Source organism: Chrysemys picta, chromosome 9 (assembly GCF_011386835.1).
Source record: "Chrysemys picta bellii isolate R12L10 chromosome 9, ASM1138683v2, whole genome shotgun sequence".
Taxonomy (NCBI): domain Eukaryota; kingdom Metazoa; phylum Chordata; order Testudines; family Emydidae; genus Chrysemys; species Chrysemys picta.
In genome coordinates, this window is record NC_088799.1 from 11,392,278 (window position 1) to 11,415,884 (window position 23,607).

A 23,607-nucleotide genomic window follows, 5' to 3' on the forward strand; every position below is an offset into this window, starting at 1 on the left:
GGAGGGAGGGGGAGGAGCGGAGATGCGGGGTGCTCAGGGGAGGAAGCGGAGAAGAGGCGGGGACTTGGGGGAAGGGGGTGAAATGGGGGCGGGAAGGGGCGGGAACATTGGGGAAGGGGTGGAATGGGGGCAGGGCGAAGGTGGTGTGGGGTCAGGGTCAGGGAGGGTTGAGTACCCACCGGGAACAGTGGAAGTCGGCGCCTATGACCTGGACCATTGGTCTGATCCAGTATGGCTGTTCTTATGTTCTTAAAAATGTTAAATAACAATAACTGCAGCCTGGACGAGAATAAGAATGCTTTGAATCCTCCATTTGCAGAGGAGAAGTGAACAGTTTGAAAATCAACATGTATTTTCTTCTCTTGGTTTTAAAAATTATATTTTACTTGGGGGAAAAAAGTGTACACAATAAAACGAATTCTGTAAAATGACACAAAATAAACGAGGCCGTCGGGCACAATGTAACTCCTCGAATGGTATGCACATTCCAATCCATACCGTTTCCCCTAAATATGACTGTGGAGAAAGCTTTAAAAATGTCATGAAACCATTTCTGTGTTTTCTTCTGCAGGCCTCCTGAAGCAATAGCTCTTAAGAGAGGCAAACTGCCCAGTCCAGCTCAATGGGCTGTGGACTCTGAAACCGGAAAGTGGCATTTAAAATAGCAACATTTTGTTGTTGTTGCTATTTCACCGTTGGTCATTTGGGCAGAAATCTCCAGCTCCATGCTCTTAACCCACATCCCAAACCACCTCCCTCCCCTCCATCTCCTCCTCTCCATCCCTGCACTAATGTCTCCTCCTCACTCTGTCCTCTCCCCCACATCAGTGACTCCCCACTCGTATCCTCCTTTTCATCCCCGCCCTTGGTAATGGCTCCTCTCACTCATGATTTCCCCAGCCCCTCCTCTCTCTAGTTGCTCGCCTCCTACGAATTCAGTTCAAATCCATAGTACTGTATTGGCATCCTGGCAAAGCGACCCCTTAGTGTCTGTCACAGATCTGCCTTCACGGGGCTTTCCGGTGAGCCTGGGGGTTTAGCGGCAGCATCACTTGGTATACAGTAGCAATATTTGCTCCTCTCCGAGGCTCATGCGCCTTGGCAGAGATACTACAGGCAGTTTTCCCGAGTCTCCTCCCCTATTCCTCCCCCCTGTTCTGCAGTCACTTCCTGCAGCTGTTTCCCTCTGTGTCCGGTTGTACTGACTTTTCTGACTGCCGGCCCCTCAGATCTAGTGGGGAGCAACCCGACTTAAGTTGTCATGAAAAAGGAAGAAAGGAGGAGGTGAAGATCTCAGCTGGGGATGTGCAGGACTGGCCTGCTCCAGGTACAGGGGATTGCCTGCAGATTGCTTCTCTGAGTCCCTCCTCCCAGAATCAGGGGATTCTAGTAAGTGCATTATACTTGGGTGTATGCATTTATTAGAGTAGTCAGGACATTGTCCATAACAGGGAGGTAAATCGCACCACAAGCAGTGTTATGTACATGTTCCACTTGTTAGTTTGTGGGATTTTACATGTTTGTTTTGCATGTGGGTATTTATGTTGCATGTATGTTTTGAATGTCTACATATTGCATCAGTTTTTGGATGCTATGTTTTGCGTTTATGTTTCCCAAATTGCATCTTGAATTCTCTTTTGAATTGCCACCATTTCAACCTAACAACAGATGCCTCCGATTTTAATTAGAATTTAAGTCATGGGGAGTGTAAATCTTTCAATTTTGCATAAATAAAATTTCTAAAATGTCAGTTTTTGCATCATGCTGTATAGTCCCATAATGATGTATTAGGTAACAAAATGTTCCCTTGCCCTTTGCATTACCTGTTTTGCATCTACAGCAGTCTAGAGTCAGTGTCAGTGACCACTGTCATGAAAGTTGTTTCCATTCTAATGCCTGTGTTCAATCACTTAGTACTGTATGAAGCCTTCAGCTTTCAGGCTGAAATTTGTCAGGCTTGGTCTCTGACCAAAGGTGAATGTATCGGGAAAGTTTCGGTAAAAACAAGTACATTCATTCTGGAGTATGAGGAGCGTGGAGAAAAAAATACACTTTCTGATTTAAAAAATAAATAAATAGTGACTGTTTGAATAACTCCATCACTGAAACAGCTGGAAACAGTCAGGAAAACTTGGCACAGAAATTTGATTTGACTGAGTTATGACCTTTTTAAAAATTGCACTCTGCCTTTGAATAGTGCACTTCATAAGGAATTTTCCCACTATGTTCATAAAATCTGCTGCTAAGGAAGGCTGTACTGTGTGTACATGCTTGACGAACTTAGCTGTGCAGTGAAAAGCTTTTGGGCCTAGATTGTGCCTGACATTTCTCCCAGGGTTGCATAGGGTAGTGAACATATAGAACCTTCCTCCCCTCTTGTATGGCACACACAAAGGCCAGGTACAATTGTGGTCTCTGTGTTCAGGGAAGTGCAGGATCAGCTCCTTCCTTACTCTCCCAGGGGCACACAGCACTCCAAAGGGATAGGAAGTAGATTGACTTAGCTGGCTGAATCCCTCTGCAGTGTCCTGTGGAATACACAGGAGGAAGTAGGTTGTAGCCCATAACGATGTGTAGCAATGGGCATGACAGTGAGACCCAGGAGGCATCCTGTCTTCCTGAGGCAGAATGCCTCCTGGAACTCGCCCTGGGGAACTGCAGCTCCAGGCTCTCCGCTCCAGGCTGTGTCTTAAAAGCACATCTGAGCCTTTACTGAAGTTGGGCAGAGAATAATGCAGGGATCATTGGTCATCTCGTAAGGTAAAAATGGCATGGCTTCTAAAGTGCACAGGGAGAGGGAATCTCTCCTGCTAACTTCCTACAGTGTGGGGATGGAGTCCATTGTGGACCTAGTAAGGTAAATGGGATGGGGTGTTACAGTGGGGCCTAGACAAATAGTTCTAGATTATGGATCTTCTTTTTCTTACGTATTTCTCTAAACCAACTAACTAAAAACATCCTAGCACTGCCTTTAAAGAAAAATCAACATTCCTGTCAAACGTCAGGAAACGATAATGTTAAGATTGCCTATGTAACCTTAATCCTGCCTCTGTACCGTTAATCCATTTCAAAAAATCTTTAGTTACATACCGTTTCTCAAATAAGGTCATGTCATAATTTTTTCCGCCTACACATTGTAGTGCTGTATACTGCACTATGAATGATAGCCAGAGTTAGAGTTCATGAAAGTAATAGCAAACACTTCTTAGACAAGATACAGCAGATTGGGCCTGGTTCTCGTTTACTTTAACACTACTTTAGACAGTGCTTGCTTTGTAAAGTAGGCTTAAGGTGAGAGTAAACCATATTTACATCTAATTTAAGGCTGCTTTCCATTGCTTGAATGCTGTAAAGTGCTTTTACTGCAAATGAAAACCACTCCATTATGTATAAAAGAGTAATAATACAAATTTGCTGGCATGTCTAGGTCACCTAAATGTGTCGCTAAATTAACTGTATAGGTCCAAATTATGATACCCATGATCACAAATGAATAACTCTTTCTTCCACCTGTTATTCCATTGAAATTAAAGGGACTACCTGCAGAGTACAATACTACTCAATGTGAGTAAGGGGGGCTAAATCTGTCTCAGGGTTAACAGTTATGCCCTGAGCTGAACCCATGGTAAACTATATTGATGGTTAGAAAAAATATTATATAGTACATAATTGTTGATTCAATGATTAAGATACTTATAGAGAGAAGATAATTTATTTCTAAAAAGTGAAAGAGCATTATCCCATGGACTTTAATGGAACATCTCACATGCTTAAAGTGAAACACACACAAGTTCTTTGCTGGATCAGTACCAGAGTGTGCAACACTTTGCAGGACTGTACCCTAAAACAATAAAGATTGTTCTAATAATTGAGTTAATGAAAAGAGTAAGTATAAACAAATTTTAAAAATGAGAAGAAGCGGCACATGTACATGCGATTACTCATGTGAGTAACAGCTTAATAGTGTGAATAAAGGGGTCACAATCTGCTCCTAAGATTGTACAGAAAAATTGTATGGTAGTATATTGTAGTATTGAGAAACACTATGAAAGCATGTCATTAAAGATTGTGTTGTAAAAGGATACAAGCCAAAGGGCAATGTTTAAGGCTGCGAGAGCAACCTTAACTATATCATTTCCTGGCTTTGAGTGCTTACTGTTCTCTTAACATAGTTTTAGAGGCAATTATATTAAAATCCAGACACTGTGCTGATAAGGGAAGAAATGTTAATGAATCTTCAGCTCTGTGAGCTTTGAGCAATCTTTATTCCTGGAGAAAAAGCATTCCTGAGCAGAGGTTTCAAAGCTTGATGCATTTATGGTTTTCACTGGCTTACAGTGATATGATTTCCTTTCATTTCCTAAAGTCATTGCTGTTACAGACATTTAATATGATCTGATGATGTTCTCAGGCATTCATAGACTTGTACTGACATTGTTTTACCAATCACATTGTAACACTATAATCTGATTATTATTGGCTTGCCGTGTCAATATGATAATATCAAAAAAATGGTCAGTTTCTTAAGATAGTCCATTTTCAAATGCTCTCTTGAGTGGAAGTGAAAGGACTCCCTGGGAGAAATGCTGGCCTAATTAAAATCAATGGAAGTTTTGCCTTTGACTTTAATGGGACAAGGATTTCACCTTCTGGGTTTTACCCTGAAGGTCAAAGAGAACACCCACAGATGGTAGACTACATCTTTATGTTGGGTAGTTCAATCATCACCTTATCTATATCAATGCAGACACCATACAGGTGCTACAGATTCATGGCCTTGGAGGCTATTGAATTCTGTGGCTTTTCTGAGATCTCCATATTGGTGCTGGGTCATACCTTGACTCCCTTTCCCCTTGCTGTAGCATCACAATTTGCTGAATATGGAGACCATGGTGATCTCCAGGTGTTGAAGCACCTGGAGCATATGTTGGCAATAAGGTCACTGGGATAATTACCTGGTGTCTGATCTTTTTCTGTTAAAGGATTTTATACAGGCATATAGAATCACTGACAGTGAGGCTAGGAGATGTTACTTGTCCTCAGGCTTAGACCTTCTGTAATGAAAATTCCAGCTGAACTCTTTTGGATAGTGTGCAATCAGATTACTTCAGATGGCCTTGTCCAATTAGCAGTTCCTTCAACTGATTATAATGCTGAGTGAGTTACCTTTTTACACAGATGGGACAATGTGGTTCTAGGCTGGTCTCTGTATCTTTTGACTAGTAAAGCCATGGGTTCCCAATAGACTATCTCACCTGATCTCTGATTTCCTTGTCCTCTGGAATTCCCTGTGGCACACGGCCTGCAGTTTTGACTTCTGTCCATCTTGACAATGATGTGACTGTGCCACCATCATTGAGAGATGTCATCAATGCCTCACTTAACAAGAGAAAGATGTTAATTATCCTTAGACATGCAGATGTCCACCCTCTTCCTTAAGAATCCCCCACTTTCAGGGAACAAGATTGAGAAGGCGGTGGCTATTCCAGTCCAGGAGCATTTGGACATTAGTGGCATCCTGGATAGTTCCCATTTTAGGACTGTCATTTTTTGGATTTGAGATCGCACTTGTCAGGCTCACGAATGACCTCTCGCTGGTTTTAAATCAGGGTCAGCTTGTCATTTTGGTCATGGTGGATTTCTTAACATCTTTTAATATGAGTGACCATGGTTACTGCTTTGACAGCTAAGGAACATAGCTAGTGTGTTTGGAGCTGCTCTGAAGTCTTACCTAGAAGAGAGGAGTCAGTCCATGGTGGTAATATGGGATTTGAAACGCTGTGTCCTTCAAAGGTCCCTTTATCACCCATGTTATTCAATGTATATACTGAGCTCTTTTAGCCAGATCATTTCTTATTATGGGATGTAGGCACAGCTGTACATCTGTTGCCCTGTGGACAGCACAGTTCAAGTCTCTGGCCTGGAGGGATGTTTGAACTATCTTGTCTGGACACATTAAAACTCAGGATTAGTTATGAAGTCTTGCTGCTGGATAGAGTTCGTTCCTACAAGAAGGTTCATTCTAGTTGAGAGGATGTGATTAGAAGCAGTGAGTCAATCATGCCCTCTCTAGGAAGTCCCATCCCCACCCTCCATGTGATAGGAACTTTTTTTTGCATGTGCACTTCACAATTTGCATAGGTGATTTATCTCAGGGTAACCTCACAATAGCAATCCCTGCCTTTGTGTCTCATACGCTCAGCTGATGAAATTCCCTCTTGTTAGGGCTAACAGCAGAGCTGCTCCACTATTAGCCACTTGTTCAGAATCCAGCATCCCTTTTCTCACTGGTCTAACAGCCACGTTCACGTTATGCCCACTTTGCACTGGCTGCCCTGTGCAGTGGCACTCTAATTGTTAGCTGGTACTGTTGGTTTTTAAAGGCTGCAACAAGGTAGGCTCCCTGACTATATTTGAAACATCTTCCTTGGACTTCATCTTGAAGAGGATCTCTGTTATGACATGACCATAGAATCATAGAATATCAGGGTTGGAAGGGACCTCAGTTCCTTTTAGGAATCCCACCATCATACTCAGAAAAAGGAATTAGTGTCTTTGTCGTGGTGGGTCTTAGGGTGTGGGATTCACTTCACCATATAATCCAGCAGTCCATCTCTCACCCTATCATTAAACACTCCTCCTTCCACGGTGTTTTTTAGAACAACCACTTCCCTCTAATTTCTACTTTTCCATCCATTCCCTTCTTTCCTCTTTAGCTTCTGCATTGAACATCCTCAAATTTGTTTCAGTTGTTAATTTTAGTGAGGTTCTTTGGGGGTTTTTTGGATTGCATTTGAATTAATATTTAGAAATTGATTTTAGTAGAGAGCACAGCACCTTGACAAGGGAGGTGCACTGGAGAAATAAAATGTTCCAAAAGCTTTATTATCCGTCCATTTCCAAAGGCATGTATATGTGTGCTTCATTTTTTGTGGGTTCCCGCCCCCCTTTAGTCCCTAGCAATACTCAGAAAACTTTAAAGCAATATTGTTGGCTGGAACTTGAGCTTCTGTTCTGCAGCTGGTCCTGTACAGTCTCAGGGAGCCAATTGCAGAACTGGGGTCTGGTGTGTGCAAAAACAACACAGATTCATTCGGGTAACATTTTCAAAAGTGCCTAAGTGGCTTAGGCTCCTAAATCCCATTTTCAAAAGTGACTTAGGCTTCCAAATACCTAAGGACCATTCATTTAGGTTCTCACAGCCCAGACTTTGATCTGGACACATGATGTGGCATGTACTTAGGCACCTAAAGATGTAGATAAGTGCTTCATGAGATTTTTCAGAAGTGCCTAATTAGGTTAGATGCCAATCTCATATTGATTTGAATGGGAGTTAGGTGCCTAATCTGTTTAGGTGCTTTTGGAAATCCCAGGAGGCACCTATGTGCATTTTTGAAATCTGGCCCTCAGAGGATGTGGGCCTAAGAACCAAAGTCACTTTTGAAAATGGGACTTAGACACCTAAGATACTTCTGAAATCGTTACCTGCCATCTAAATTAAGGATTGGCTATTTAGAAAAGTAAAGGTAGGTCCCTGTATTTAAAACACTTCTGCTTAAAGATAGTACAAATCTGGCACCCCAGAATGCAATTTTAGCTTGATGTGATTTGAAATGGCCAAAATATCAAATCCTGTTTATTGGTAAGCGGGGCTACGATGAGAAGCTATTATAATCTTTAAAAAAGTGGCTCTGTCTTGATTTACACTAATACTTCCACTTTGCATTAACCTAGCAATGTTCATCCCAGGGTTTCAACACAACTTGCAAACATAAATTAATTAAGCCTCTCAAAGCTTTTTGTTGGCAATTTAAGGGGGTTCCTAAGAACTTGAACTGATTGAGAAATAAACTGAATAAGTGCTAATATGAGATAATCTTCCAAACCTAAGAAAATATGAAATATTTTTAAATATTGCATTGTACTTAGTAAAATCTGCCAGAAGTAGAGGCAGATATCCAAATGCTTTCAGTAGCAAATGCCTTAGGAAAATGGTAGGTATTAAATGGAATGAAGTTGTAACAAATGAGGAGATTTGTCAAAGTTCCACAACTTTTTAACTCCAAAGTTATCCAGAGAAGACAATGTAAGTATCTGGGATTTATTAAGAATGTAACCAGAACATCTGCCATGGGAGGCGTACCATTGGGCAACTGGAGGACATGTAAGAGAGGCAGAGTGAACTAATCTCTTCATTGAACACTAGAGAGGGAAGACTATTGGACTTAACATAGAGGACACGCAAAGAGCAGCCCAGGATAGACAGGGATGGCAGAGTCTTATTCATGCTTTAAGTGATGTTTGATAGTGTGAGAAGGATTCAGATACTTAGTAAGTGAAGGCATGGAGAAATTGCCCAAGGTCATGCCACAAGACAGTGGCAGAGTGTGGAATGGAACCCAGAAGAAGTGACTCCTGGTACCTTGTTCTAACCAATAGACAACAGTGTCTCCCTCAGTGCTTTTATTTACTGGAGAAAAGTTAATTTTGACCTTTTTTCCTGAAGTTGATATTTACGAAGGCTTTGTATGGGGTTTACGATTCACAACATACACAACTACTTCCAAATGATTGACAAGGTACCAAGCAACAACACATATTGCAGTATTAGTTTATTTCTTAGATTGTGAACTCGTTGGCATAGAGCCCACCCCTTCTTGGATTTGGGAAAGGGCCTAAGGCCCCAATACTGCACGTGTTTACCCTTGGGAGCACTGGTTCAATGGGCCTCTGCATGAGCTCAGCAGTGAGTCACTCCACCAACAAATGTAGGCTCAGGGCCTCCTAGGATAACACAAACAAGGCAGAATGATATTTTCTTGCATCTGAAAGCTTATGTCTGGTGAGTTCTCATTTTGTTTGTTGTCCAGATATTATAAGTTCTTAGTAGTCCACTTAAATTTCCAGGAGGGTGCCATAGCCTTTATTAATAGCTAAACTCAGATTTTAATCCGTGTCGTTTTGCCTAAAAAAATATCTGGGGCTGGATTAACAGGCTGACTGCAGCAGCGTTGCCCTGCTCCAGTGAAGCAGAAGCTATCAACTCACCTTAACTGGCTCGTTAAACTGGGTTTATAACTGCTTTGCATTGTTGGAGGGACACAGAGCCGCTGGAGTGAAACTGGCCAAGTTGGCCCCAATCTTGGACATTCACATTGTGAAAAGGATGCCGTTTATTTGAGCCTGTGTCTTTTTCTGGTTCAGAGCTGAAGAAGAGTCTTCCTCCTTCAATAGTAACATGCCAGCAGTCCTCCCAGCCAATGATTCTTTTGCAGCAGGCAGGACTTCCTCCTCATCCTCGTCCTGAGAAGCCTTCATCTCCTCCTATGTCAGTGGCCACAAGGCCAAGAGCCAACTCACCACTGTCCCCACAGAAACCGTTTGGACTGGGGCCTTCCTTGCAGCACTCGCAAGAAGAGGAGCTTGCAAAGGATCCTGTGCTGGAGGAACTATGTAAGCCCCTGTGTTGTAAACTTTGCAATGTCACTCTGAATTCAGCACAGCAAGCCCAGGCGCATTACCAGGTAAGGAGAAGCAAAAGAAGAAAGATGTTCAGATTAGTTGTTCCTGTGAGGTGCCTACCACTCTTTCAATATGAGATGTAGGGCAGGCCTTATGAATTGTGGGGCCCCAACCTGCCATAAGTGAGGGAGTCATGTGCCAGGAGCTTCCTCCCCTTCTGGTCCCACTGCCAGAGGCAGGTGGGGTAGGAGGGCAGATGAAGCCCCCTTTTTGCTCCCATGCCTGAAGGAGGGTTATTGAGGCTACACAGGGTTTAAGAGAGGGGTCCTAATGAGTTGCTTGTCCTCTTTGTGATTTAGGCTGGAGCTCATCACAATTTTTTCATCAAAACTTTTCTTCCGTCATGAAAAAAGGTTGCCCTTTTGACCAAAATAATGGAAAATGTATTTAAGTCAAAGTTTTTCATTCCTCCCCCACCACAGGAGAATGAGAAAGCAAAACCCCATGCACTTTGGTCCTTAGTTGAACCCCCCCAATTTAAAATAAAGGGGGAGAGGCAGCGGGAATTTAACCAGATTCCCCAGTTCAACTAAGGCCAACAGAAAGTTCTGATTTTCCTTCCAGTTCTAATTTAAAAATATATTTTAAAAATGTTGATTACCTATCTTTTCTCCCAGCTTTGCTGCTTTTATCAGTGGATGCCAGTTTAGCAGGTTTATGTCCCCTGGGTGACGGATTGAGCAGGCTCTGTTGAGATGGAGGAGTATGCTCTTTGTAACTCAGACAGCAGGTGCTATAACAGAGGTGGGCAAACTATGGCCTGCGAGCCACATCTGGCCCGCAGGACCGTCCTGTCCAGCCCCTGAGCTCCTGGCCCGGGAGGCTAGCCCCCGGCCCTGCAGCCTCAGCTCACTGTGCTGCCGGCGCAATGCTCTGGGCGGCGGGGCTGCGAGTTCTTGCCGGGCAGCGCCGCTGCAGAACCGCAGCCTCACCCGGTGCTCTGTGCTGTCTGATGGCGCGGCTGGCTGCAGCCAGGCGGCGCGGCTGCCTGTCCTGGTGCTTTGGGCAGTGTGGCTGTAGCACTGCCAGCCACCGGTGCTCCAGGCAGCACAGTAAGGGGGCAGGGAGCAGGGGGGGTTGGATAGAGGGCAGGGGAGTTTGGAGTGATGGTTAGGGGGCGGGGGTGTGGATGGGGTCAGGGCGGTGAGAGGGTGGGGAACAGGGGGGTTGAATGGGGGCAGGGATCCCAGGGGGGCAGTCAGGAAGGAGGGGGAGTCAGAGGGTGGGAGGTCTGGGGGCGGTCAGGGGACAGGGAACAGGGGGGGTTGGATGGGGCAGGAGTCCCGCGGGGGCCGTCAGGGGCAGAGAAGCATGGGGGGTCAGATGGGGGCGGGGGCTGAGCCACACCTGGCCGTTTGGGGAGGCACATGCTCCCCTAGCTAGCCCTCCATACAATTTCGGAAACCCGATGTGGCCCTCCGGCCAAAAAGTTTGCCCGCCCCTGTGCTATAAGAATGAAGTCACTACCTTTGCTCTTAGACCAAACACCATTTATATGGTTCACTTGAACTGGTCTTGTCTCTGAGTGGGGCTTCATTACACAAACGGGGGTGTAGTATATGACAGACACCATTGGATTAGCCAGCTTCTCTACCCCAATGTACATTTCTTTTGATATGGTTCATGATATGGATCCTCAGAGATCATCTCTCACTTTGTGCTTCTACCTGGTGAGAACACCATCTTATTAGACCCTCAACTTCTGACAACTTCTAGATATGATCATCTGGAGTGGGTGGTCTAAGAGTCTTCAATTCACTCCCCCTTCCCAAGTCCAACAGAGTGCCAGTTTGCTGACCTTCTGGCTATGTTGCAATAGTTTTCACTTTGGTTTTTCCAGGGGAGTGTACTGAACAGGGAGAGCTTTAGTGAGATGGGGAGACCTGAGTGTCTTTCTAGATTATTGTGATGGATTTTCAAAGAAGCTTCTAATTTTTCCAGGCAGAATTTTGTAGGTTCATCCCTTAGGTTTGCTGGCTGGCCTGGAAAGCATGTCCCATTCTATCTCCCTGAGCCTCTTTTCCCAGGTCTGCTTCAGGAGTCTCCTCCCCAGCCTCCTTCTCCCTTCAGGGATAGTCCCAAGGTGCAGGCCCCTCTGTGTTTTGTTTCCCAGAGAGGAAACACCCAACTACCTCTCTCCTAGGTCTCCTCTCCCTATTGCCTTGCAGCCTTTCTTTATAGAAGCCACCCAGGTTGGTTCTTCATAGCTGGGTCTAATCCTCAATTACCTGTCTTCACTTCAGATGCTACAGAATGGGCTAATTGGGCTCCCCTTCACCCTTTCACTGTTAGTGTGGGGGGTACATACCCCATCCCAAGACCCAGCCCTGCCAGGTACTGAGCATCTCATGAGGCATGTCAAGCACTCTAATCTCCCATTGCAATCAATGGAAGTTGAGATTACTCAGCCCCTCTCAGGATCAGAGCCTGTATCTGAGCTGTTGTTGTCATGACCACGTTTACATTTCAGCCTCTTAGCTGAGTCCTCTGGCTGCTAGATACAGGTGGGACTCTACCACCTGGACAGTGATTAATTCAAGTTCTGTTTCCAGGGTAAAAACCATAGTAAGAAACTTCGGAATTACTATGCTGCAAATAGTTGCCCAGCTCCCGCCAGAATGAGCAATTCAGTGGAGCCTGCCGTGCCTCAGATTGTCTCCCATTCAGCTCAGGTAAGGCCTGGGGAGGTGACCGAGGCTGTGCTGCTTACATGTTAGTACCCCCCATGACCAGGGTAACTAGGTCTCATGCTTTGGGGTGGGATTGCTGCAGGGGTCAGAGGAATTTTCCTCACTATGTCCAGCATGGTGCAATTGGCCCGGTGTGTGCCTTTACATTCTTCTGAAGCATCAGGTATTGACCACTCCCGGATACAGGGGACTTGACTCACTGAGCCACTGATCTAATCCTGTGTGGCAAATCCTATGATACCTGTATGAATCAGATGCTCTGCCAATTATGGCTGTTTAAAGCCATGGAAATCACTCGTTGTCATGTCCTTCCTCTGTGTGTGTGTGTGTGTGTGTGGGGGGGGGTGTTATATCCTCCCCTTGCCTAGCCATCTCCTGTGCATCAAAGTGAGACTGCACCTGGGTGCCTATGTAGAAAAGGTGTTTAGAGTCTAGCACCAACAGCACTGGGCCATCATTTCCCACCCTAAATAGCTACTCTTGTGGCACTCATTCTCCAATCGCTGCATGAGTGAATGGCCCCCTCTGTGATCCAGATTAATGCTGTACCATGAACTGCCCAATGGCAGGCACATGTAGAGCAGAATGCATGCCCCATTAGCTCAAGGAGTAAATCAAATGTTCTCCACACCCGAGACTTGCATGTCATTGCGTGTTGGTCAGCAGGGATCAAAGCTGGGGCCTTCAGCACCAAAAACATGGGCCTCTACCACTTGAACTAAAGGAGACCGAACCCCTTAGCTGTGAGTAAATAGCAGGTTGTTATATGGTTGCTGGGGCCAGCCACTAGGGGGGAGACCTGTTCACATACAAAAAGAACCTAATCCAAAGCTTACAGAAGTGAATGGGAGTCTTTCCATTAGTTTCAGTGGGCATTAGAGCAGGCCCTCCCCCAAGCCATTGTATGTTACACATGCACTATGCTGCTTACAACAGCTGGGGTGGCTGCTCTGCCTTGTTTGAGGAACTAATTCTCAGAAAAAAAGAAAGCCAAGTTTGAGCCAGCTACATAGAAGGTGTTCATATTGTACCAGGCACGCCAGAATTCTAGGGTTTTGTTGGGGAGGAGCATATGAAGTATCAAAACGGGGGCCAAAGAAACTGCACCTTAGAAAGTGTAGCACTAGCAAAGCCAATGAGTAAATCATTGTTAGTCACACTATTTGGGAAATACTGGTTCGTTGGTGATGTACAAAACACCAAAAAGACTCAGTCACTGCCCCAATCAGCTTATATTCTAAGTAGACAGACAAGATCATGCCCCATAATGCACTGGGAGATCCTGAGGACGGGGCTTACTCGGGACGGGATCATTCCTCTAAAATCTGCATATGGAACTCCCGCTGTCCATAGGCAAGGTGTGGGGAGGGGTCAGTTGTTTCTCTGCAACCTGTGGAAGGTTCTTTGCTGGGTTGGAGATCCAGTTTGGGGGCGGGTAGTCTGGACACAGGCCTTCCTCAGTGCTGTGGAATCTCCTTTCAGGGGGCTCCCAGGGGCAGTGGTAGGCAGAGGAGTCAAGCCTGCGAGGAAGCTGGAAGGGGGAGCAGGAGGCGCCAGAGCCGGTGCAGAGATACAGGGCCTCTGCACAGATAGTTTTGATCTCCATCTGATCCGCAGAGATCTGCGTGGATCTTAGGGGATGTGCAGGTTCAGGGGCCAAACTCCCAGCAGGAGCCATGGAGAGGCAAACCCTCCTCCCACAAGGGAAAGAATTTGGGGAACACTGTGCAGAGAACCCGGAGTTCTAATCCCCACTCTTACCACCAGCTTGCTGAGAGGGGTCAACTTCATTGAGCCTGGCTCAGTTATTTCAAAGAATGAACTCTCCTATGATCCTTGTATATGATCCTTTCCCTCCTTTTTGCTGATAGATGGGCGCCTCTAAACCAGGAGGTCGAGTGATCATGGCCACAGAGAATGATTACTGCAAGCTTTGTGATGCCTCATTTAGTTCCCCGGCCGTGGCCCAGGCTCACTACCAAGGAAAGAATCACGCCAAGAGGCTACGCCTGGCAGAAGCACAGAACAACTCATTCTCGTAGGTATTGTTCAACCTTTACATTAAGGCTGTCCTGAACGTGTGCAGCCATGTCTCCAGCGGTCTCTATTAATGTATCTCAGAGAGCTTTAAAACAGAGCTGTATGTATTTATTTAACCTTCAGGGATACATCAGAACTGGGCAAACGGAGGGCACGGAAAGAAGGGAACGACTATAAGATGATGCAGAATAGAAGAAATGTGTATGCGGTTCAGAACAGTACAGGTACTTGAGTGCTTGTGTCACCACTTACATGCTCCAGGGGTCGCACAGTGACAATTGCTTAATGGGTTCTGCTTGACACAGAAGGGTGCATTAGGGAGCTCTTGTTCTGTGGGCTGGTCTGCACTGGTTCTGACTCCAGCATGAGGGACTGTAACAGGGTGGCATGGGGTAGCTCTGCAGCAGCCCTGCCTCATTTTGCCCCCTTCTCACAGCTCTTCAAAACTCCACAGCCTCCTTTGGCTGCTGTAGTGCCTTGCTGCTACCTTGGCCCTCCAGCTAAGCCCTTAACAAAAGTACAACTATCCAGGGAATCCGAGTTCCTCATCCAAGTTAAAGCCAAACAAAACAGAGCCTTTGCCCCAGTCTCAAACTAGGCCCAACCCCTTCTTCCTAATGGGCCTTTCTTCTGTCCTCTATTCTTCTGCTCACCCTCTGGGCTCAGCTTTCAGCCCTTCCCAGGTTCCTTTCCATCACTCCCCTGGGTTCCTTTGGGTTGCTCCCTGGTCTTTCCCAAGCAGGCACTCCTTGGCCTTCCTACCTGGAGTCATCCACAGGTCCCTGCCAGCCTCTTGGCGTCAGGGTGAGACAAGAGGGTGAGGAAGTGAAGGCTATGGAGTATGAGAACGTACAGCCACTTCCTAGGCTTGATTCAGAAACAAAGCGAGTGTAGGTCACGCAACTGGCTTGGGTGGTGCGGGGGAGGGGGCTTGCGGAGCAGGGGCCTGATGGCGAGGTCTGGAGGACCAGAGGTGAGGGGCGGGCAGGGAGCACCCTCCAGCAGGGCCTGCTCGAGAAAGGCCCGAGAGACAGGCGATAAGGCTGCCCTCATCTCCCGGAGTACACCCCGAGGGACACGAGGGATGGAGAGCCCCATGCACCGACCAAGTGCCAGGGGATCCACTACGTCCTCCCGATCATAATCCAGGAGGTCTTCACTGAGCTGGGGGTTGGGGTCAGTCATGGCAGCTGAGTGAGCAGCCCTACCCTGGCTGTGTGTGCACCTCACAGGGGGCATTTGAAGACAGTCAGTGGGTCTATGATTATGCAGTCCCATTGGCCAAAGCCTCTGTCTAGGAGCGATACAGCAAGCTGTGATACCACACCCTGTATTGCTGCAGCCTCAGAGGCTGTGCAGGGTCTGCACGGGTGCTCCATGCCCAAGCTGGGAGCATTCCATTCCCCACTCCTTTGTCCCCGCACTGTCTGTTTACCCAAGCTTTGTGCAGGTGCTGAGAGAGCCCCTCAGTCAAGGAAGCTTTGCAAAGAAAGAAGCTATTTGTGGTGCCAAGGCTTTGTCTGGCTCTCGGTGATCCTCTCAGCAGTTAAAGTTACTTCAGTTTGTCAGCCTCTTTGGTTGGTTGGTTTCTCATTTCGTAACTTAATTTCCCATCTGCCTTTCTCTATTGCTGCTCTAAGTGGTGGCTATTTCCTGGTGTTTTCTTGGCAAGGGGCCTGAGCTTTTGACTCCGACTGTACCACGTCAACCCATGCTCGCATTCTTGCTGTCCAGAATGATAAAGCAGGTTTGCCACCCTCCAAGGCCATCTGTTCCCTGAATCAGTTTCTCTGGTGTTTCACACTCTGACTCTGCCACCCTTTGAACAAACCCAATACGGGAAAGACAGATTCTGTTCTCTTATTTTGGCAGTCGGGGGGGAGAGAAAAGCACTTTGATTTACTGCAAAATCCTTTAAAAAGAACTTTGATCTAGGAATAAGCAGAGAAAAGCGCATGGGGGAAATTCCCCCCTGAGTGACAGTCACTTTGCTCTTGTGCCCAGCCCTGTGTCCAGTCAATTCCTCCAGTTCAGAGTAGCCTCTGGCCAGGGCAGGGCTTCGTCTGCCAGTGATGCGTTGCCTCTGCAGAAGCTGGGAGCATTCTAGGGCAGGACAGAGTGATGTGGAGGAGTGGTGGGTTGGGACATAGCGGGGAGGGGTGGTGGTGTTGAAGGTTGACAGACTGGAGGAGGGAAGGGGTGGATTGGGAGCAGGAGGAGGTGTGGCTAGGGTGGACCTCAGCGCTGATGACTCCCACTGGTTATGTCTGCACTGCAGCTAGGAGCAAGCCTCCCGGCCTGGCTAGACAGACTCATTTACTGCAATTTTATATCTGTGTAACTCCACAGAGCACACCAGAGGTAGGGTGACCAGATGTCCCGATTTTATAGGGACAGTCCCGATTTTGGGGTCTTTTTCTTATATAGGCTCCTATTACCCCCACCCCATCCCGATTTTTCACACTTGCTGTCTGGTCACCCTAACCAGAGGTGTTCCTGATTTGCAGCTTCCCGTCCAAGTGCTTAATTCTATACCATTTAATTTGAAGTATATTTAATAGTGTCTGGATCAGCGGTTTTATTTTTTTTCTTTGCAAGTCTTGTAATGAGTGCTCGTTAGCGCAGACAGCCCTCTGATGAGTGTTAGTTTAATTTTGTGTTTTCAGCATGGTATTAGTTAATATAACGGTTCTTCTAAAATTACATTAAATATGATCTTATCGTAATTATTTTTAATTAAGCAAGCAGGAAACTTACTCTGATGAGAAAGCTGATTCTAATTCTGAAATAGAGGGAGCAGTGATACAGGGTCCGATTTTCAAAAACTCCTAAGTGACTTAGGCTCCAAACTCCCCTTTTCAAAAGTGACTTAAGCACTTAGGAGCCTAAAGCCTGGTGTACAATACACCGTTAGGCAGCTTACATCGACCTAACTCTGTCTACAGTAAAATGTAGCTCCCGCCAATGTAACTGGTCCACTGCACCGACTTAATAACTCCTTCTCCACAAGAGGCGTAGCACTTATGTCGATGTAGTTAGGGCAACAGAGTGTCAGCGTAGATGCTGCATTGCTTACATGGACTATTGCTGCCTTTCAATGCCCCGCATTGGCAGTTAAATCAGTGCCCAGCATTGGCAGTTAAATCAGTGCAAGCACTTCTGGTGAGGACGCGCATCGCCGACACAAGGAGCATAGTGTGGACATGCAAAAGCGATTCAATTACTGCGGTGCCTGTACATCGACGTAACTTAGGGCAAGTCTGCACTACAAAATTAAATTGACCTAAGTCCCATTGACTTAGGTGAGCGTTAAGCATCAAAGCCGGTTAGGTGCCTTTGAAAATTCTCTAGGATCCTGTCTGTATCTGTAGGTGCCTAAATACCTTTGTAAATCTAGGCCTAAGTGCTTAAGTCACTTTTGAAAGTAGGATTTAGGCTTCCAAGTCACTTAGGTGCTTTTGACCATTTTACTCATAGACCTTAGCGATTGTGAAGTAAGGCTCGAAACACAGGGCTCCTCTTGCTTACAGATAAATGGATGCCTTTGTTTTCTCTGCAGGTCCCTACTTCAATCCACGCTCCCGCCAGCGAATTCCTCGTGATCTCGCCATGTGTGTCACCCCAAGTGGCCAGTACTACTGTTCCATGTGCAATGCCGGGGCTAGCGAAGAGATGGAGTTCCGACAACATTTAGAAAGCAAACAGCACAAAAGCAAGGTGTCTGAACAGCGGTATAGGAATGAGATGGAGAATCTTGGCTATGTACAATGACACGCTATCCCTTGGTAGTAGTTTGCAGATAGAGCAGCTTGTCTCGCCTGCTGTTTGCCACATGCCCTGCTTTGTGCTCCATTTGATAGGAGTATGCTCTCTAGCTATACATGTAACACCTGCAAACTTAATGGTATGGTTAGGGTTTTTTTATATCACTGTTGGCAGGAATATGCTCTGCAGGATGTGAAGTGGTTTTAATGTTTGTTTGCTTGTTATCTAAAGCTCTTCATTGCATTTTGGGGGAGCCCTGTCCTCCCCCATGCCCTATTGCATGAATGTGCAAGGCCCAAGAAGCACCGGGACCACCATGGTTCTGCCACGCAGGCAGGGTATGTGGAGACACAACACCCCTTTTGGTGTGTCCTGGAGCTGTGCTCCACAGCATCACTCCGCAGCAGGGGGACTTTATGGGCAGGCTAGAGAAGAGGAGGTAACAGAGCCAGCGGACGTGTGAATGGCATTGCTGGTCACACATCCCTGCTAGCAGAAGTGTGAGAGGCTATAGCCTCAAATACAACTTACAGCAGGTGCCTCCTGCATTCCTGTCGGTACGGCACAGAGGCTGTGCACATACCCTAAGGAGGATCCTATCTCCCTCACCCTCATGTAGGCCACCCCCCAATGTTTGGACTTCAAGTGGCTGGTGAGGATTTCAACCTAACATCTGCAATAGGAGAGTAGCTGATCTGCCACATCAGCAGATATTCTCTTCTGTCAAGGAGGATAGATTCTGGTCTGCTCTTGGCAATGGATTTTTACCACACTGGAGCCAGTAGGCATCTTTATGCAGCATGGGTGAAATTCACCTATGGGAGCGGGGCCTGTGCAGGGCCCAGAGGGCAACAGAAGCTAATATAATCTGATGGAGGCTCTGTACTGAGCCTTGGCCCTCTACAGGACAGCATGGATGGTGCAATGAGGATGGGCTGGGGAGGAATCGTGGGTCCAAACACCCTATCAAATTGGTGCTGACGGGGGTCAAATGCTGTTCTCCAGCCTGTAGTAACTGTAGAGGGGGTGGGTCTGTGATGTAGTAAAATTCCCTGGAAATTGGGGATTATTGGATTTCAACTGCCTCAATCGCCACTCCATTCAGCTGCTCTAAACCTGACAGGCATTATATGTGCCAAGTGAATTTCACCCTTGGAGGAGAGCTGCCCGTGTTGGGCATATTTCCTTTCTTCCCTTTACTCTAAGTCTCAGACTGGGTTTTCCTTTATCTTGCTTCTCTCTGAACATCAGCGTTTTACAGTCTTTTTTTTTTAGGAAGGGATAACGAGCGTGAGTGTAATCTCCGGGTTGGGCTGTCATGTTCTCCCATGTATTATCTCCAGGCTAGGCTGCTGTGCTGTCCCTCATGCAATCTCCGGGCTGGGCTGCTGTGTTCTCCCCTGTGTGATATTCGGGCTGAGTCCAGACTGGTCCCCTGGTGATCTCTGAGCGGGGCTGCTGTGCTCTCCTCTGATCATTCACGCAGTTGTGGTGAATTTAATGATCCTGATCTTTTTTTTTTTTTTAAGTAGGATCAGAGCCAGGCAGGTGCTGTGGATATCTCCCTTCCAGGCCTGCTTTACTGTTCTGGTTTTATGCTGGTGTAGCTCCTTTGTTTCTCAGGTGGGAGGGTACTAGAAGTGAAAAGGTGCTTTGTAGCTTGTCCTGTCCTCCTGGAGACAGCGAGTCAACATCTGCCTTGGTGTAATCCCATTGACTTCAGTGGGGCCACACCGGGGATGAATTTGGCCCAGTGCGTATCATGTGGCAGACAGCCTTGTTTTTCACCATCCTTCATCGGTCTCTGCTCTTTAGTTTCCTGCATTCCACCAGCCTTTTTCAGCTTTAAACAACAGTTTCTGTTCATCTTCTCAGTCCACCACAGAAAGGCTTGTATCACTTGCGTGCTCAAAAGTAAAAGCTGTTCTTCAGACTTTGAGTAATCTGTATCATCGGCCACCTCCAGCGAGCACTGCCCTGTCTTTTATATAGCACTCCTATACTCGATGAGGTTAAACTGTGATGGCGGTCACAGCAATCATCACATGCTCCCTGCTGATCCATGTTTATATGCATGGTAACAGACTCCAGTGTCTATAGCGCCTAATGCTGGTCCTCTGCGCAAAGCCTGAGTAAACAGTCTTTGCACAGAGGAGCTCCATTGGTTGGGAGAACAGAATCCCGGGTTGCAGAGCACAAGCACAAGCACCTTCCCCTGTGCTCTTCCTGGCTGGTCCCCTGGCCATGCCCACTGGCCTGCCCGATTCCCAACCTTCCTGTGCTGCCATAGAGAGTGCAGTCCTCGGGTATGACCTGCTCCCCATTCCACACAGTGGAACTGTGGCCTTTCCTCTATTTTCCTGGCTGTACGCCCCCGTGTAAGGACGGAGGATGGTGGACGATAGTTGTCCAGTCGTGTCTCCCCACAACGATATCTGCATCATGTTTAAATGTCCATTTGCCATAAACCACGGCATGGTGTTTCCATTGTTTCATGCAACACTGAATAAAATGAGACCTGGGGAAAGCCCTGTTATACGTAGTGTCTAGCTCGGTGTCTAGCCAAGGAGGAATTTCCCCTCACAAAACAGTGTCTAGTTGAAATGCCCCAGCAATGGGGCTCTCACAGTTTTCCTTGGGAGGCTGCCCAACAGGCAGGTAGACCTTCCCGCCATCCAGTCTCAGTCTGAACATCAGGGATGAGGGTTGTCACCTCCAGAATTCCATCTCTCCTCTGCCCTTGCTGTTCCGTTGTGTGAAGCAGGGAGTGGGACTCCGCAGCACCTGTTGACAAGTCTCCCAGGCAGGAGAAAAGGCATCCATGGCTAGAAGGATGTGGGACATGCGGGGACTTGCTCTGTCCAGAAGATCTGATGTGAGCACAAGGGAACCAAAGACTGCCCCTCCCGTCACAGCACCCACAGTGGTTTCTCCTTGACCTAGAAAATGGCTAATCATGAAGGTGTGAAAAAAAAAACTTAGATTTCATTAGTGTTCCTGCGATAGCAGGGGACTGGACTCAATGACCCAGGAGGGCCCTTCCAGTCCTATGCCCCTATGTTTTATGGGTTAAAGTCAACCCAAAGGCTCTTCAGCAAGAGGAGAAGGTCAGAACTTGACTATATGCATATTAAAGTAATTCTGTACATGAGGATTCAGAATGCTTGGGGAAAACATATCCTGCTATATCTACATTCAGAAACAGGGGGTGAGGTGGGGGCACGGCAGGGGGCAGGAGAGGCACCATACCCATTAAGAATACAGGTGTGGCACCTTTTTAGAGACACCCCGCCCCACCCTTGAATAGTTTATTTCTTGACTGGAAAAATAAAATGGACTTTTGTGAAGCTATCACATTGGCCAGTAGATTAATGACCTTTGCTGCTAAAAAAAAAATCATTGCATTCATATTTATTTTATTATGCTGACCACTGACAGTCTTGTGAATATTTATGGCTTTATCCTATGGGTTGTTTTTGTTTAAATAGAAAAATCTTCAGCGCACTTTGATTTCGAATCAGACTAGATATTTATTTTTTGTGAAAATGTGGCTCTTCCCCCTCTCCCCACGTATGTGTTTTTTTTCTTCACATAAAATAAAAAAATGTTCCTTTATGTTTTCATGGCAAACAAATTCAGGGTTTGCCTCCAGATTTTTTCTTAAGTCACAATTGCAACCTTTGTCTAAATGGTGGACGCTTTAAATTGAGCACATCTCAATGTTAACTTTAAATACATATGCATTTCATTCCAGCTGTAGCTTTTATTTTAAGGCAATGAGACCAATACATGGGATCCATATAATTTATATGGAGTACGAAAGAGGTACTGTTTTGTTTTATTAAGCATTAGATGTCATTACGCATTAACAAATAAACGTGTTATATCATTACCTAACATGGGGCTCAGTTCTGCTTATAGTTATTCTGGTGCAAATCTGAAGTAACCCTTCTAACTTCAGTGGAGTTACTCTGGATTTACACCAGTGTTACCAAGAGCAAAATTTAGTCCAGGAGATTTTTTTTCCCCTTACTACATGAACATTATAGAGAGAATCTATCTGTAAGCATTGATTCTTATTTTGGCTTACTAACATGCTGTTAATAACATGAGCAAAATCCTGTCGTCACATTACTCAGGCAAGACTCCCATTGACAGCAAGAGGGTTGTTGCCTGAGTACAAAGTGAATGACATGGCTGCACTGTATACTTAAATTGGCCATGCCAAAACAAAGCAGGGTGCTAAATGTTCTCTCAATCGTAGATTTTGTTACAACGATCTAGGCTGGCTTGGCTTTTTAAAGAATATTTCTCTTGCTCTGTAAGGGCATGAACTTGCTCCCACTGAAATTGGCGTTGAAGCTCCCATTGATTTCAGTGGAACAGGGTCAAGCCCTAAACCACTCCAGGAACTCTGTAGTGCTGATGCCTTGTCATGTACATGTTTTTATGTCTGTATCCACAAGGATGCTCTGGATGAGGAAGAAACCTTTTGCCCCTTAAGAAGAGCAAATTTCAAGATGGATCCAAAAGGAACAATTTTTACAACTGGCAAAGTCCACGTGTTCCCAGGAATAAATTAGCATGCGGGATTGAACAATCGTGGACCTGATCCTGCTTTCATTTCAGTCATGGTGAACCTCCCATTGACTTCACTGGAGCAGGATCAGTTGCCACCTGCATCAAATTGGAAGTAAAAATAAAAGCTGCTTTTAAATAAATTGTTAGACAATAATAGCTGGAATCCTTTTCCCAGTGATGAGAAAAGGCCAGTGGAGTTATATAAAAAATGAATAAGGCATCTGTAGTGAAAGGGAGGATTATGGATGTTTCTGAAACAAAACACAAAATAGTGAATGTGGATACAGAATTGGTTCAGTCCACTTTGGAAGAAATTGATTTAATTTGTATCTGCATCTGTATAATAGCATCATTTGCAAATGCTTTGAATGTACGTCATCTAGAGCCTTCTTGTCAGGTTCGTTTTGTACACTTGTCCCTCTTTTTATTGCATTGAACTCTGTAGGGGAATAGTTGAGATGATGAAAATGAACCTTTTCTCCACTCTACAATAAATCGTCTTGCTCTCACCATTCCACAACTTCAGTGTTTTGGCTTTACTGCTGCTGGTGAGTGCATGGCTCTAAACAGTCATCCGCTTAGCAGAAGAGTTACAGGTGATTGCGACTAGCTGCCTAATATGTATTAGTGCACAGGTAAAGGGTCCAATCCTGTGTGGCGCTGACTGCCTCCAACTCCTACTGAAGTCCATTTTAGACTTGAATCTCCCCACAAGACTCCTTGGCTTCACAAGAAGTTGAGGGTGCTCAGCACCTGGCAGGATAGGAGCCGAAATCACTGTGAAGGGCTTTGCATCACATTGTATTTTCTTGCAGAATGGATACCACAAGCTCACTTGCATCTCCAGATTGAAAAAGGTAGAGTGAAAAATCATACGGGCATTTAACTTTATAAAAGGTTTTTTTAAAAGGCTCAAGAGACTGGTGCATACCTGATTATCACATATGCCCTGGTATAACTCCAGGGAGCCAGATTCCCCTTTCATTTACATCACTTTACGGCCCTGATT

At 45.9% G+C, this 23,607-nt stretch overlaps 1 protein-coding gene across 2 annotated transcripts; it reads left to right on the forward strand.

Moving 5' to 3' along the window:
• The first annotated feature begins 1,171 nt into the window (after positions 1–1,171).
• ZMAT3 (zinc finger matrin-type 3) lies at positions 1,172–23,118 on the forward strand. 2 transcript variants are annotated; one of them, XM_005285950.4, is made up of 6 exons: positions 1,172–1,327; positions 9,205–9,524; positions 12,075–12,194; positions 14,084–14,250; positions 14,376–14,476; positions 17,812–23,118. In XM_005285950.4, exons 2-6 carry the CDS (start codon positions 9,261–9,263, stop codon positions 18,021–18,023), a joined length of 864 nt encoding a protein of 287 aa, XP_005286007.1. In that variant the 5' UTR covers positions 1,172–1,327; positions 9,205–9,260; the 3' UTR covers positions 18,024–23,118. The 2 variants fall into 2 exon arrangements, with proteins under 2 accessions (XP_005286007.1, XP_005286006.1); XM_005285949.5 differs by having other exon boundaries at positions 1,189–1,389; positions 17,812–21,911.
• Positions 23,119–23,607: the final 489 nt, after the last annotated feature.

Excerpts from the sequence above, each read along its gene's own strand:
- ZMAT3 (XM_005285950.4), top strand. The coding sequence starts at position 9,261 with ATGATTCTTTTGCAGCAGGCAGGACTTCCTCCTCATCCTCGTCCTGAG. Across the intron at positions 9,525-12,074 it reads AAGCCCAGGCGCATTACCAG|GGTAAAAACCATAGTAAGAA; the intron begins GTAAGGAGAAGC and ends TTCTGTTTCCAG. Across the intron at positions 14,477-17,811 it reads TGCGGTTCAGAACAGTACAG|GTCCCTACTTCAATCCACGC; the intron begins GTACTTGAGTGC and ends TTTTCTCTGCAG.